The 15,751-nt window shown below is 58.1% G+C and overlaps 1 protein-coding gene across 6 annotated transcripts; it reads right to left on the bottom strand.

Annotated features, from left to right (window-relative positions):
• Positions 1-860: 860 nt before the first annotated feature.
• BRAT1 (BRCA1 associated ATM activator 1) lies at positions 861-14,846 on the bottom strand. 6 transcript variants are annotated; one of them, XM_031024474.2, is made up of 15 exons: positions 14,590-14,846; positions 14,269-14,405; positions 13,698-13,841; positions 9,771-9,925; positions 7,288-7,435; positions 6,458-6,830; positions 6,057-6,176; positions 4,928-5,019; positions 4,137-4,255; positions 3,875-4,061; positions 3,606-3,679; positions 2,638-2,740; positions 2,434-2,532; positions 2,102-2,277; positions 861-1,775 (listed from the first exon to the last, which is right to left on the bottom strand). In XM_031024474.2, the coding sequence occupies exons 3-15, from the start codon at positions 13,822-13,824 to the stop codon at positions 1,077-1,079; spliced, it is 2,472 nt and encodes an 823-aa protein (XP_030880334.1). In that variant the 5' UTR covers positions 13,825-13,841; positions 14,269-14,405; positions 14,590-14,846; the 3' UTR covers positions 861-1,076. The 6 variants fall into 6 exon arrangements, with proteins under 6 accessions (XP_030880334.1, XP_030880338.1, XP_081675390.1 ...); XM_031024478.2 differs by lacking the exon at positions 14,269-14,405; XM_081819264.1 differs by lacking the exon at positions 14,590-14,846 and having other exon boundaries at positions 861-1,772; positions 14,269-14,577.
• Positions 14,847-15,751: the final 905 nt, after the last annotated feature.

The raw sequence follows: 15,751 nt of genomic DNA, 5'->3' as shown, positions 1-15,751 counted from the left end.
GTCTTACTTACTGATCTCGCCAAAGAATCAGCTTTTGGCTTAGATGATTTTCTCCACTCATTTCCTGTTTTCAATTTCAGTGATCTCGGTTCCAGTTTTTACTATTCTTTTCTTTCTGCCTTAGATTTAATCTGTTCTTTTTCTAGTTATCGAAGGTAGAGCCTATTGATTTGAGATGTTCCTCATCTCCTAATCTCTGCACTCAACGCTGTACCCTTCCCTCTGAGCACTGCATAATCCCAAACTTCCATAAATTGTATTTTCACTTTTATTTAGTTAAAAATGTTTCTAAATTTCTCTTGAGATTTCTTCTTTGACCATACCAGCTGCTTCAGAACTCCAGGACACTTACTTGTGGGAGGCAAAGGGGACAACCTCCATTTCACAGATGAGAAAACAGGTTCCAAGAGGGAGCGACGTGCCCAGAGTCCCACGGCCCGGGGACGGCAGAGCTGGCCCTGGTGCAGCCGTGCGGCCGCCTGGGCACTGACCCGGGCCCCGACTCCCCCCGACGTTACCCCCAGCAGCTCTCCTGCCTGGTTGGCTGAGACAGCAGGCTTTCAGTCACTACGAGTGTATGGTGATCCTGGGGCTTCAGAGGCCGGAGACCTGGCCTTGGTCCGACCCGGGGTCACCATCACCAGGGGCTACAATCCAGGGCCACTCTCCAGCCCAAGCTCCTCTCTCTCTGACGTCTGGGCATCCCGGGGGCACAGTGGGTCGAGACCCCCCCCCCCCAACACATACCTGCAAAGCACGTGGCTGTCCAGCAGAGAAATCCCTCCTCAGATGCTTCTCCAAAGCCCCACTGGGCCCGGGACCTACCCCCACGGCAGTGAGAACACAGGTTAACTCAGCGGCACTGCCAAACGCCATTTATTTTGAGTAAAAAATAAGCCACTTCTTTCATCTTACATCAAGACGGACTCGTCAACCTGGTTGGTCCCACCTGGTCCCGGTCTCCCCAAAAGGTCCCTCGTGTTGCCTGGCCGGCCAGAGCTCTCAGGACAACAGGGTCCCAAGGCAGGGATGTGGCACAGGGGAGGGGGGCCCGGGCACGTCGCCAGTGGGCTGCCTCAGTAGCAGTCGGCCTCGTTCTCCCCCAGGACGCCCACCGTGGCCAGCATGTCCTGCAGGAGCGACTGAGGGCTCTTCTCCACATGGTCGCTGCTCTCGGCCAAAGCCCCCCGAAGGCCCTCCAGGTCCAGAGACCTCACCACGGCCAGCACGACCTCGGGCTCCAGGTCCCCCAGGGGCTGGGCCTGATCACCCGCCTGCCACCTCTGCAGGGCGGCCTCCACGGAGGCCACATCGGGGCTGCTCCGGGACTCCTGCAGGCTGCTGGAGGAAGCCGTCTGAGCCCTCAGGAAGAGGAGAAGATCACAGGACTTCTGAGCCACGGGTCGGTCACAGTCAAACAAGGCACGAAAGGCGAAGTCAAAGAGCCGCACTCGGCAGAGCGGCTGCAGAGCCTGGGCCAGCGGGCCGACGGGGGCCTCCACAGGCGGGGTCACAGCATGGGGACAGTGGGAACGGGGCTGGCCCAGCGTCTGCTCCAGGAACACCAGCGCCAGCTCCAGGCCCTGGGCCCGGACCTCCCAGTCTAGATCCTGGCTGGCTACCTGGAGAACCCCAGCCACAAACTGTTCCGTGTCCCCTGCCACGTCGGCATGGCTGTCCCTCAGCCACTGGGTGAAGACCTGCATGACGGCCCTCCGCGGGAATCCCTCCGAGTCTGTGGAGAGGATGTGCAGAAGTTCCACGAGCAGGCTCTTCTGGAGGACAGAGAGAGAGGCGGTGGGAGGCGAGAGGGGCAGGCAGGGCTGACGGGCACAGAACCCCCGCCCCAAAGAGAATCCCCTGCCACGCAGGTCTGGGGCAAAACCTGCTTTTCCCCTCAGCCCTCCATTTGATCATGCATCAAACAGGGGTGACCACATCCAAATGACAGGGGTGCTTGGAAGAAGAGCCAGGGATTCAGGGAACGTCCCTGACAGAACCCTGGCCCCAGACTGCCTGACCCTGGGTGGCCAACCCACTAGGCCCTGGGCATCTAGACGACCGCCAGGTGTGGGCTACCTGGGGCCCCACCGGCTCCTACCTGCTGGCCCCCTTGGTGCTCAGGGCCGGCGGGGGGGACACACAACCCCTGGCTGGAGAGCTGCCCCATGGCAGTCACTGCGCTGGCACGGACATAACTCTCAGGATCTCGTAGGAGCTGCTCGGTGAGCTTGGGCACCTCCGAAGCGAGGAGTGCGTGTCTGAAGCCGGCCTGCCCTGGGGGTCCAAGCGGCCACAACCGGCTGTGACCAAGGCCGGAGCCCGCAGCCTCCTCCCTCGCTTCTCCAAGGGCAGCCTCGGCGGTCTGCTTCCCAAAGCCACCAAGAGACAACCGGTGTGCCGAGGCCAGGCCCCCTCCCGCCCAGCACTCACCTCCCCAGTGTCTGGTCATCTGGGTCAGAAACTCGAGGCTGGAGTCCCTCACCTCCCAGCAGGGGCTGCAAAGACGCTTCTGCAGCACAGGGAGCAGGTCTGGGGCAGGAGGGGCAGCTCAGAGGAGCCCAGGCCAGGCCCGCCCTGCTCCCAACTGCTCACCCCTGTGACTCCCTCGGTTTAGCTGGGAAGGGCCCGGATTACCTCTCAGGAACAGCAGGGCGTGGGGATCCAGATCCCAGCAGCCGGGGGTCTTGGGTGAGTTCAGGAGCCACCTGAATGTGGCCTGGAAGGCCTTCTTCAGAACCTGGAGCAGGCAAAGCAGGGCTGCAGGGCCAGGAGCAGTGAGGGGGAGCTGGCCTGCCTGCCCCTGTCCGCCACCCGGTGCTCCTGTCCCTGCTCTCTGTGACACAGATGGGGCCCTGGGGGCAGGGAGCAGGCAGCCCCGGGTTTCGTTTTTGGGAGGCAGAAACACCAGGCAGCGGCAGAGCTGACATCCCGGGTCACGAGACAGGAGAAGGGAACAGCTCCCGTCAGGACCCCCACCACTGGACACTCTCCAGGCCCCCTTTCCTCAAAGGCGCGGGAAGCCACCAGGCCTGCTGTGCCAACCTCTAACTGCCTGCTCGATGGCAGGGGGCGTTCACCCTGCACCCACCAGAGCCCAGCCACCACGCGGCCATGACGAGGAGCATGTTTGCAGAAAACGCTGACGAGGAGTTTGGATTCCAAATGCAGGGCCCATGGGGCTCCAGTCCCCACTCTCCTAGAGAATTCCCTGTTCTCCATGGCTCAGCTCCCCTGGCGCTCAGGCCTCACCACCACTAGGCCCTGGGTCAAACCCCAAGCCGCCGCCTGCCCCTCACTGTAGGAAGAGAGTCTGGGGTCGCCTGGGTGGCTCGGTCGGCTAAGCGTCTGACTCTTGGTTTCAGCTCAGGCCATGATCTCAGGGTCGTGATGGAGCCCCCCGCGTCGGGCTCTGCGCTCAGCACAGAGTCTGCTTGAAATTCTCTCCCTCCACCTCTGCCCTCCCCCTGCTCTCTATCGAAATAAATCTAAAAAAAAAGAAGCAACTCTGGTCCTGCAGAAGGCCCTGTTCTAGAGGCCTGCAGGGTCTTCCCCACACGTCTCCCCCCTCCTCCCCTCCCTCCCCCTGCACCCCGTGCCTGTACCGTGGGGCTGGAGTCTGGGCTCCTGAGATACTCCAGAAGGACAGCGAACACCTGCGTCACCAGCTCTCGGGGGCCTGAGACAGACATGGAGGAAGCACCCAGCCTTCCCCTCCAAGGGCCCCCCCAGCACAAGAGCGCGTCAATCCAAGGAGAGCAGGGGACGGAACGCACTGGCCAGCCGAGTCCCAGCCCCGCCCCAGAGAGGACGCGCAGAGGACGGTGGCCCCGGCGCAGCAGGCGAGCGGGGCTTGCGGGGCCCTCTGCCTTACCTGTCCCGTCCGACAGCGCCCCCAGGAAATCAAGGGCCGCCCGCTGGACCCGCACGCAGCCCAGCAGGAGCGTGCAGAGGTGGCGCCCCATGTCGCAGGCCGGCCTTGCTGAGCCCCCGCACAGCTGCAGCAGGGTCACCGCGGCCCCCAGCAGGGGCGCCTGAGGCCAGGGGCAGGGGCGCTGGGGCTGGGGGAGAGGGGGCGGTCAGCGCAGGCCCCAGGTCCCCCTGCCGCTGCGGACTCGGGCCCGGGCCGCACTCACCAGGGGCAGCAGCAGCTCCAGGTGGGCCAGGCTCCGGCACAGGAGCCCCACGCAGGCCGCCTTGGAGGGGAGGGGCACGCCCGCCGTCATGGAGCCGCCCACGGTACCGTCCGGCACACCTGCAGGCCGAGCCAGAGGCCGCGCCCAGTCAGCGGGCGCCTCCCGCACGCCGCACGCCGGACACCAGGACCAGAGGCTCCCAGCGGGTGACGCTCCCACGGTGGCACGGCTGGCCGGAGCTGGGCTCTCTGAACCTGTCTGCGGGGCTCCTGAGCCATGGAGCCCAGCTCTCCCCACAGCCCGTTCCTGGGCCAGTCCCGCTGCTCAGGACACTGGTCCCTACGCTCAACACGGGGCTACTAGGTACACGTGGGTCCCCTTCGCTAATCCTCGGCACACCGCAAGGCTGAAGCAAGAGGAGTCACAGCAGGGGAGGCCAACCCCCCCATCACCCTGGTCACAGAATCTAGACGCATCCAGGCGGACAGCCGGTGTGCCTGTTCTGGGTCGGGAACCACCATGTGGTGCAGGCCCACGTAACCACCCAGCTACTGGGGCCACCTGGATGATGCCCACCGGGGGTGATGCTGCCCCATTCATCCCACGGTAGGGACGCAAGATGAGGAGCAGTCAGGCCTGTGACAACAGCCCCCACCCAGGCCCCTGCACTCTCGGCGGGGGCGGCGAGCTGGGTACCCTGCTGCCCACTGACCTGCCCCAACACCAAGGACATGCCCCGGACCCCAGTGGCCTGCCCTCCTGCACCCGCCCACCCTTAGGAAGCAGCATACCAGAGGGTCCGGGGTCCTGAGCCATGGCTTTAAAGACACAGGCCAGAGGCTGGAGGAGGACAGCAAAGGCCTGGGCCCTCAGTGCCTGTGGACTAAGCACAGAGGACACAGTGAGTGCCGCTTCCCGACCCTGGGCTGAGCCGGCTGACCCCCTAACATCCCCAGCAAGTCTGGGGCAAAAAGGCCAGTGTTGGTGATCCAGACACCCTCTTGAGAAACAACTTCCTTGCAAGCACTGTGACCAGCACGCAGGCCGCCAGCAGGGGACTCCACGGAAGCTGCTAGAAAGCACCTCCCCAGGCCCCAGGAACAGCCCCTCGAAGGATGGGCCACACCTGCTCCAATGGACAGTGCCTGCTGAGGGCCAGGGGGATGGGAGGCCCACCTCCTGGGAGCGTTCCTGGGGCTTCATCTCCTGTGTTCTTGGGCTCAGGGTCAGGTGGGAGGCTAAGCTAGCACAGAATTCTCCCTCCAGGCCGGCTGCCCGGCCCTCCCCCGTCAGACCACTACCTCTCCCTGAACATCTGGAGAGCCTGGAGCCCAGAGCCAGGCTTGCACTGTACCCCCAGCCCCCCTCTGGGGAGTGGGTCCTGTGGCGACTTTCACCCCCAACCTGGGCCAACATGACCATGTCTCAACTGCCCAGAACCCTGGAAAGACGCCCTCGTTCTTCCCATCTTTTTGGACCCATGCATCCTTCCCTCTCCCTGCGGGAAGCTATCTGGCCACTCCTGCCTACTAGGTCCCCCTCTATCATCCCAGGGCCCCTAGAATCCACCCCAGTGATGTGCATGCTAAGGCCACTGGGGAGGAGGGAAGAGGGCAGCTGAGCAAGCGGATCCTGGGTACAAATCTAGCCCTGCTCTGAGCGAAGCAGCCCCGAGTCTGTTTTCTCTTTGGGGAGCCTACAAAGCTTTTGTTTGAAAATGTTATTCTGTCTCTACAGCACGTGGAAGCCACAGCCTCCAGCAAGGCCTTGGCAATAACCGGAGTATGGCCCAGCCACATCCCTGATGGCCGCCCCTGACTCTTCTCTGGTTTCAGGAGCTCCCCGAAAGCTCCCTGACCATGAGGACCATGCCCGAGACCTCTCTGCCTGTCCTCACACGACATAAGCCCCAATCCTTACCAGTCCTGCAGTTTCAGGATCCCTAACGCCAACGGCCCTGCTTGGGTGGGGCTCAGATGGCTCAGAGTCTGAGCCAGAGTCTCCCATAGGCCGCAGCTGGAAGAACTCAGCCCAGGAGAGCTGCAGAGAAGCCCAGAAAGAAAGTCAGTTCTCCGTCCTGCCCACCAAAGCCCGTGTAGTGCCCGAATGCCACAGCCCTGGACTGGGTATGTCCCACTGAGACGGAGTCCTTCCTAGGCGTGCGGGCTTTCAGACCCCCTCTGGCATTCCCCTGCCCCTGGCGGTGCCCTGGGGGAGCCCACGAGATGTGGCCCCGGATCTAACAGCTACCTTAAGACTTCCCAAGGGAAACAGCATCCCCAACTCCTGCCCACTCCCGGCTGCACCCCAGAGGAACTAACCGGGCCACGCTGAGGAGAAGATCCACGAGCGAGTGTGCAGCTGGGATGGGGTCTTTCTCCAGCAGACCAGCCACGAGCGGACTCAGCTGCACCCACAGAACTTGTGTCCAAGGGTTGTGGCAGTGCCCGAATGTGGTGGTCAGGACATTTAGAGCCTGTGTGATCTGTGGGGTAGCCGTGGCACGCAGGGACTCTTCGATGTGACCCACGATCTTCTGGGCACACGCCGGCCAATCACCAGCCTGCAGGCTGGGGGGCCCCCCGGCTGGGCCTTGCATAGACAAGCCCAGGATGTGCACCAGGAGCTGCCCGGCTGCCGAGGCCACAAACAGGCTGGAATCTTCCTGCAGGGAGAAGATGGTGTCAACAGCACCTGGGGTAGGGGACAGGGCAGGGAGAGAAGAAAACGGGCTTCAGCTGGGACAGAATCTGAGGGAGAGGGCAGAGATGCTAAAACCACTGAGCGGCTCTCACGGCCAGACTTCGGAGCAGGCGCCGCTAGGGCCCCCGCCTCCCCTCTGTTCCGAGGTTGGGCAATCCGCACGGGAAAGCTCCAAGGGCGGCAGCGTTAGACCCTTGCAAGGAGGCTTCTGATCCTAATTAATTTCAAGGTCACTCCCACTGCTGGATCTGCCCTGTGAGCCAAGGACACTGCAGTGACCTCGAGCCCCGCCCCACCCTGCTCCCCCATGCGCTCCTCACAGCAGCCCCGTGACGTTACACCCACTTTCAGACGCGCAGACATGGCTAGCAAGGTGCCACGATGTCCCCGGGGTCCCCACAGATGCGGCCAGGCCACGGCCGAGGGCGCAGCAGGCAGGGGCACTCACCGCAGTGGGCCAGGAAGTGCAGGGCACTGGCGTGCTGCGCCAGGGAGCGGAGACCCTGGATCCAGCCGCTGCGCACGGCGGGGGAGGTCCAGGCGGCTCCTCCTAGGGGTCCTGCCTCCCCAAAGAGCTTGGGCAGCAATTCCCCCTGCTGGGAAGCAGAGAAGGAAGTGTGAGCTGGGCCCGTTCCCAGGAGACGGGCGGATCAGAGACGGTTTTTCTGTTGTTCAAGCGTCAAGGCACTTCTCTGGGACTTTCTCACTCGCTGCCAACACGAGGAGCCCACAGGCAGCTGCGCTTCTGGCAAGTGCCAGGTGACAACCAGTGCCGGCCCCAGAGGCCCCCGGCACGGCCACGTCTGCCTGCCAGGGGGCACCTTTGGGAGAAGAACTGGGTTTTAAATAAAAGTTCATCAATCCTGTTAGTTGTTTACTTCAGAAATCCTCCCCCAAAACAGTACCAGGAGTTTCACCCCCAAAAGTCCGCCTCTGACCAGGACATTGTGCTCCAGGACCCCGATGGTCTCCACAGCCTACTGAACTCCTGAGCTGGGCCTGTGGGGTCCACCAGGGCACCCACCCTCCTCCGGGTATCCCCCACTCTGGACACCCCAGCACACCTGTGTCCGGCCACCCTACTCCTCGCACCTGTTCGAACGCTTTACAACCCGGCTGCGGGCCCCCCACCCCAGCCGGCAGTGGCTAACTCCCCACTCAAGCTCCACCGGCTTAGGGACACCCACGGTCCGATCGTGCCTTGTCCTACGCTTCCTGCCGGGGTGTAAGATTCTCGTTCACGACTGGGTTTCAACACGGCGTGTGGGAAACCCGACGCTGCCTCTTACCGAGGTTGCTGCAGCTGGTGCGGCCATCGCTCCGGGCCCATCTGCGCCGCAGCAAGGGCGGTCAGAGCCTATGTCGTGCCCCGGCCAGGCCACGGGGCATCCTGTTCGGCTACGGCCCGACCCTCAAGGGGCAAGGGGCCCCTCCGATCGTCTCAGACTCCAGGACCAGGGACAGCGAGACCTCGGAGACAGACTCCGACTACTCAGGATAGGAGTCTAAGTCTGCAGCGGCTACCGGCCCCTGAAGGGTGCCCCTGCCAGAGGCTCACAGGGAAGGCCCCCTGTGGGAGCCGCTGTCACCGAAGGGGGACCCTCCTGAAGTGAAAGCCCCTCGCCAACGGGGCGGGGACAGAGGCTCAGCCCCTGCCTTGCTCAGTCCATCTGCACGTCCCCTGCCTAGACACTGAGGCTGCAGGACAGCTGTGCCTGAGGGGCCCGTGGTGCTGGGAGACCTCCCAGGAGTCTGTGCAGGGGTAGCTGGGAAGGGAACAGGAGGCCACCCAGCGCTGCGGGCCCCGGGGAGGGGACAGCAGGGGAAGGGAGAGCAGCCCCTCTTTGCAGCTAAGAGCCCATCCCTGGCCCAGGCCCCTGGGCCCTGCAGGCAGCCAGCGGCAGACTCTTGCAGGTCTAGTGTGAGCGCTGCCACTTCTGCGGGCCTCCTACGTTAGGCCTCCCCTGTTTCCTCATCTGCGAAATGAAGACCGCTGGTCTGCTGACTGGCCACAGCCGCCAGGATAAAATCAAAGTGATTCTGCAAACCCTGAAGAGCTTTACAAACCGCAAGGTACCACGGGTACCCGGGCATGAGTATGTGTATCACGTGAGAACAGCAAGCACAAACTTAGGCCCCAAAACACACTTTGGTGTAGCGAGCTGCCAGAGAACATCCTGGAAAGTCAGTCCACGGCAAGCTGTGCTGGGCTGCGCCTCTGGGGCATGTGCACTGCTGGACTGAGGAGCATCCATGAACAGCATTCCGAAGCTACTGAGAGGACACATCCCTCTCCACTACTGTCCTCTCTTCAAGTGACTGCATCACAGCATGGCCTTCCCAGGGCCCTGCGCACACTGGGTCCGAGACCGTTGATGTGCCTTCCCGAGAGCTGGTGAGGCTCCGAGAGGTGCCAAGAGATGCCATCGCAGGGCCAGACATGCTCCCATCGGGCATCACCTAACCAACCCAGCTGTGCCCGTGCATGGGTGTGCAAAGCTGTAAGACGCACAGCTCTGGGGGGGCTCTCCAAGCTCCATGCCTTATTACTACGGAGAAATTCTCTTGAGTCACTCATTCATTCATCCAACAGGACCGACTGTGAAACCAACGGTCTTGCTTAACCCTTGTGACGGTTCCATGTTACACACACAACTCTCCTGTCACAGGGAGAAACCAAGGCTCGGAGGGCTGAGTCAACCCCAGCTCTGATTCCAAAAATCTGACCCTTTTACTCCAACATCATTCCTGGCCAGTTTTTCACAGAAGGATCACGCTCAGGAATAAAAAGCTGGTGGTACAAGTCACGACACGGGGCAGCGCATTTCAGAGACCGAGGGGCCACGGAGGCCGCCATTGTCTTGTGCACCTGCAGAGAAGTGAGCCATGTACTTCTCGGCGGGGCACTCAGGCGGGAGGACCCAGGCTCACCTGAAGATACTGGAAGCAATCTTCCTGGGCTGCCAACACCCCCGTGAGGCGAAGTGAGAAGGAGAGGACTCTGGAACTCAGGTCCTGGGGTTTCAGCATGTGGCACAGCAGCTCCACCAGGCAGGGGTTCTCCTGCAACAACAGGAGACTGGACCCTGGGGGCAGGCCCAGACAGGGAGGGGGGTCACTGGGGCAGAGTGATGCAGCTTGCCCTAAAAGACCATTCTTTTTTGTTTTTAAAGATTTATTTATTTATTTGAGAGAGAGACACAGAGCATGCATACACATGCATGCATGGCTGGGGGGAGGAGCAGAGGGAGAGAGAGAAGGCCAAGCACACTCCCCTCTGAGCATGGAGCCTAACTGCTTGATCCCACGACCCTGAGATCATGACCTGAACCAAAATGAAGAGTCGGACGCTTAACCAACTATACCACCCAGGTGCTCCCCCGCTTCAAGTTTTATTTATTTAAGTCATCTCTACACTCAACATGGGGCTCGAACTCACAACCCTGAAATCAAGAGTCGCACACTCTTCCAACTGAGCCAGCCAGGCCTCCCCCTAAAGGACCATTCTTCTAGCAATTCCCAGACCTCTTTCTCTCCCACTGTTAAATTTAGCAATCTCACTGGAAGAAAATATTTGCAACAACCACAACAAAGGAGTCACGACCTGAACTCAATGGGAGGGCACAAACCGGCATCACCTCCACATCAGGTAAAGGTCAGGACAGGAAACACAAGGGTCCAGCAAACGGGAAAAGGCCTTCTGTTGCTGCTGACTACAACAAAAGAAATGCAAATTAAAGCAGGAGACCACTTAACCTCTCAAGTGGATGCTTTTTCTTACACTGAGAATACTACACGCAAGGAAGTAGAACGGAACAGCCATCCTTTTCCAGACGTGGTACCGGAGATGTCTATACTCCGCAACGCCAGAGTTCAAAGGCACCCAGGTGGGCAAAGGGAAATGCGGGGCACAGGCTGGGAGAGTTTCCCGTTGAGAGGCCCTTGTGGACACAACCACCAATAGATGTGGTTCAGGGCGCCTGGGTGGCTCAGTTGGTTAAGCGACTGCCTTCAGCTCAGGTCATGATCCTGGAGTCCCTGGATCGGGTCCCTCATCGGGCTCCCTGCTCGGCAGGGAGTCTGCTTCTCCCTCTCCCACTCCCCGTTTGTGTTCCCTCTCTCTCTGTGTCTTTCTCTGTCAAATAAATAAAATCTTTAAAAAAAAAAAATAGATGTGGTTCAGTGAGAAGGAAAAAGAACAGCATGAAGAAGAGAGAAGCATGAATCTGAGAAACCAAGAAACATGTCGGTGAATCTAAAAAAGCACCAACTTTAAAAATTAAACAAGTTTTGATGGGTTTTAAAACAAGAGGGGCGCCTCGGTGGCTCAGACGGTTAAGCGTCTGCCTTCGGCCCAGGTCATGATCTCCAGGTCCTGGGATCGAGCCCTATGTCGGGCTCCTGGCTCAGTGGGGAGTCTGCTTCTCCTTCTCCCTGCTTGTGCTCTCTCTTTGTATCTCTCTGTCTCAAATGAATAAATAAAAATCTTAAAAAAAAAAAAAAACAGATACAATCAAAATTCTAGACTATAATAACATGAAAATTGTGCCGGGCTGGAGTTAAAGTGCCACGAGATCCTCCTGCTGGTGGAACGGATAGAGATCCTAGTTAACTTTTGACTTTTTTTTTTAACTTTGACTTTTAAAATCCAGTTTGTCTGGAGGTAACCACTAAAGAACATAAGGGGAATGCATAACTTCAAAACCAGAAAAGGAAAAAATTTTAGAAACAAAAGCTTTATCAATCCAATGGAGGGCAGAAAAGGAGGAAAAAGGAACAAAGACAAGGCATGGGAAGTTCTGAAAAAAATACTAAAGAACATAGGTTCGAATAGAACAGTAAGCTCAACAGACAGTCTGTTCGAGAGCTGCTCATACTAAATTGAGAACAAGCCAGAACTGAGGAAGCAGGACGGCACAGAAGGGCTGGGAGCACAGCGGTGAGGGTGCAGCGCGCAGCTTCCCGCCTTTGAAGAGCGGCTGCAGCAAGAGGAACAGCCGACAAACCGGACTTGAAAGCAAAAAGCATCACTGGTGCTTTCGGAAGAAAGTCGCTGTGCAAAGGTGGAACGGTCTACGCCTACATGGACCTAACTAGCTTCGAGATTTGTAAATGAAAACACAAAACGGAACTTCAAAGAAAAACTGCTGAATCCACAATCCCAGGGTAGGGTCTTCCCATCTCAGAAACAATCCAGCAAACCGATGAGTAAGGACACCGCGGGCCTGCACTGTGCAGAGCGCTGCGGCCGACGGAATACAGGCTGGCCGGGGGACAGGTGAACTGTGGGCGGCACCCCGCTTCCTTTACAGGGAGGACCACGCTGCAAAATCACACTGTGGCATGCTTGTACTGCCCTGTGAACTCACTGAAAACCAACCAATTGTACACTTCGGGTCAATTCCCTGGTATGTACATTATGTCTCAAAGAAACCTGTCTAAAAGTAATTTTTAAAAATTTGACTACAAACCAGGCCACAACTGAGGACTCTACAAATACCAGAAACGCAGCAGGTATTAACACCTACAGAACATCTGTAAAAATTGCACACTCTGCCACAGTAAAAACCTTGACGGATACAAGGAAATCAAAATATACATACTCTCTAAATCCGATAAAACAAGTTAAAATCAATGATAATAAGACACGAAAACCCTACATTGTGAATCTAAAAGATACCCCTCTAAATCGCTTGTGTGTGAAGGAGAAAAAAATCACAATGAAGAGTATGAAATATCTGAAAACAAATGACAAAAGTACCTCAAAGTAAAACGTGCAGGACACAGCTTCCAGAGAAGTGTGCAGCCTACTTGTGTGTATTAAAGAGAGACTAAGATGTTCCAACTCAAAGAAGAAAAGAGCAGGATAAACCAAATGAACTAACAGCAGAAATTAATGACATGGGCTCTATCCTAAGGTCACTACCAGCCAAGAGATCGATTGTCTACGTGAAAAGACTTACATAGGAAACCAACGTTATTTATACTAAGGAACGTCAGAAACACAGACGTCTAATAATACAGGTGTGATTACATAAATTACAGTCCATTCACACAGCACAGAATCGATAAAATCAACATATTCTACAGAGAAAACTCCCACCATAATAGTAACAGAGAAAAAGCAAGACACCATGATATATTTATGGTGTGACTTCATCTTTATAAGACAAATGCAGCTCTGGGGCGCCTGAGTGGCTCAGTCAGTTAATCGTCTGACTCTTGATTTCAGCTCAGGTCATGATCTGAGGGTTGTGGGATCAAGCCCCTAGTGGGGCTCCACGCTCAGTGGGGAGACTGCTCAGATTCTCTCTGCCCCTCCCCCCACTTGCACCAGTGTCCCCCCCCATAAATAAAATTTAAAAAAAGAAAGAAAAACGCAGCTTTATGATGTGTTAGGAAAAAGGGCTGAGAAGAAATTAAAAAGTTGATGGTGGTTTAATTCTCCTCTTTACTCCTTTGTGTTGTTTAAGATTTATCTAAAGAATATGTATTAGTTTCATAATAACAAATAGTGATTTCTTGATATGTATTAGTTTCATAATAACAAAAAGTGATTTCTTGAAACAAATGAATAAATGCAACAGTAACAACAAAATAAGTTCCTCTACAGCCATCCAGTGTGAACTGAACAAAAGGAGGCCTGAATCAGGGCTGGAAGCAGATAAGAACGTCAAGATCAAGCTTTCCCCTGCTCATTCCCTCAGGCTTGAGCTTGATGTGTTCCCAACTAGCCAGGGGGACTCTCTAGGATGTGAAGGAAAGGAACCAGGGGGTCACCCCTTCCCCCTGCACAGGGGAGTCCCACGCACCCTCTGGCCTCCGGAAGACAGTCAGCAGCAGCACCCTCCCCCTTACCAGCTTCAGTTATTGTTTTAAACCAGTCCAGCAACTTCTCCAAACAGGTGTCATCTGCCATGGGCTGCCTGGGGTCCGCCAGAACAGCACAGAGAGCCGGGAGGAGTTGGGAGCACTCTGGGTCCATGGTGAGGCTGGAGATTCCTGCAAAGAAAACGTGAGGGCCAGGTGCCACCCACCCTAGCCACAGGCAGCCCCCGTGTCTGCTTGGGCCAGGCGCTGAAAGACCGCATGCCAGGGTGGATGCAAAACCTCAGCCTGGGTGGTACTGGGAGGTGGTCAGGGGCAAGCAAGGCCCTGAGTTCGGCTCTCCCGGGCTGGAAAGGGGCCTTAGGAGCTCAGAGCCTGCCAACCTTGAACTCCGGTGGGAGGGGAGCAACTTGATGCTCACCCGGACAGCGCGTGGGCCAGTTAGGGGTATGTGTGCGCGTTCTGGCGCCAGGCACGCGCATGGGGGCAGAGCGTCTCTCCCGGGGTCAGTGCGTCTGCATCCTACAACCTCGCAGCTAGTAGCGCGGGGAGGGGGAGGCGCTCCATCCACTCTCAGTCCCTCCCGGGCCGGGACGTGCACCTGCGAGTCCTGCCGAGGGGACCGGGAGCCCCTCGGTCCTGCAGTCAGGGCGCGCGCTCTCGGGAGGCTGGGGTGGGCAGGGACTCTGTCGCAGTCGGGAGTGGGTCTGTCTGTCCGTCCCCGGTGAGGCCAGCTCCCTGGGGAGGGAGCCCTCGCTGAGGGAGCCGCCGCGGCCCCGGCCGGCCGAAGAACCCAGAGAAGGCACGAGGCGGCGGCTGCCGTCCAACCGGCCCCAGGTTGCCCCCGGATCCCTGGTCCTCGGTCCGGACTCCTCCCGGCCCTCTGCCCCGGCCCGGACCGCTCCCCGTGCGCGCGGCTCACCTGCGGCGCGTCCCTCGGCCGCCGCAGGCCCCGCCCCGGACCGCGCCACTTGCCGAGTCCGGCGGGGACGCGCACAGGGACGGCGGCCGCGGGAAACCCTCAAAGTGCCCGGAAGGCCTCTCTGGGAGCCCCGGGGCCCCACACTTGGCGACCGAGCTCAAGCTGAGGGGCGCTGAGACAGGCCGGCGCCAAACCGGTGGCACCGACCCGTCACCCTCACAGGGACGCCGATGGTACGTGCCCGAGGACCCAGCGGGCATTGCGCCCAGAAGGCGGGGCTTCTCCGAAGGAAGGGGTGGGGCCAAGGCCGGAAAAGGCGTGGCTTCGAGAACTTAGGGGACAAAGTGTGTGGGTGGGCAGGTGGGAGGGATGCCCAACGGGGAAGGGGCATTCTCATCTTTAAGGTTGAGTCACCGGTCCTTTGGCCTCAAAACTGGGTCCTCAGGGCCCGTCAGCTGTGTGCCAGAGTTCTCAAAGCCAGTGGACAAAAACAAGCCTCATCTTGGGGCGCCTGGGTAGCTCAGTCGGTTAAGCCCCTGACTCTTGATCTGACTCTTGATCTCAGGGTTGTGAGTTCAAGTCCTGTGTTGGGCTCCAACAACATCAACAACAGCAACAAAACAAGCCTCATCTTCCCATAGCGTCAGTGTTTCAGCAAGATTTTTGGGGAACCACCAGGTACATATTAGGATATAGAAAGCAGAATCCTTAGGGGTACTAAGCTAAAAAAGAACTTTAAGGGGCACCTGGGTGGCGCAGTCGATTAAGCCTCTGCCTTTGGCTCAGGTCATGATCCCAGCGTCCTGGGATGGGGTCCTGCATCGGGCTCTCTGCTCAGTGGGGAGCCTGCTTCTCCCTGTCCCTCTGCCTGTGCTCTGCCTACTTGTGTGTTCTCTCTCTCTGTCAAATGAATAAATAAAATATTAAAAAAAAAGAACTTTAAAAAACATTGACCTTGATGGGTGACCACTCAGGACACCCCGCCCCTTAGAACTACTTGGGTGAAAAGGTTTAAACTGCACAGTTCTCTTCCCTGAATTGTGATCCCTCATTGTAAAAATGGGGATACTAGTATTTGTGTAGTTGAGCAGTTGTGGGGGAAAAACATCTTCTAGTAGCACTGTGCTGAGTGCTTCACTTAATATAAGCCCAGGTGATTTGC

The sequence above is a fragment of the Leptonychotes weddellii genome, chromosome 5, assembly GCF_054177405.1.
Source record: "Leptonychotes weddellii isolate Sample4059 chromosome 5, ASM5417740v2, whole genome shotgun sequence".
Classification (NCBI taxonomy): Eukaryota; Metazoa; Chordata; class Mammalia; order Carnivora; family Phocidae; genus Leptonychotes; species Leptonychotes weddellii.
Note: the sequence above shows the minus strand (reverse complement) of the source record. Positions and strands in the feature narration are given on the sequence as shown.

What these genes read in the sequence shown, in the direction of transcription:
- BRAT1 (XM_031024474.2), bottom strand. Translation starts at nt 13,824, where the DNA reads ATGGACCCAGAGTGCTCCCAACTCCTCCCGGCTCTCTGTGCTGTTCTG. An exon ending in TAAAACAATAACTGAAGCTG is followed by an intron (nt 9,926 to 13,697) that starts GTAAGGGGGAGG and finishes GCCTGCCCCCAG; the next exon opens with GGTCCAGTCTCCTGTTGTTG. An exon ending in CGCCCTGCTGTTCCTGAGAG is followed by an intron (nt 2,533 to 2,637) that starts GTAATCCGGGCC and finishes CTCCTGCCCCAG; the next exon opens with ACCTGCTCCCTGTGCTGCAG.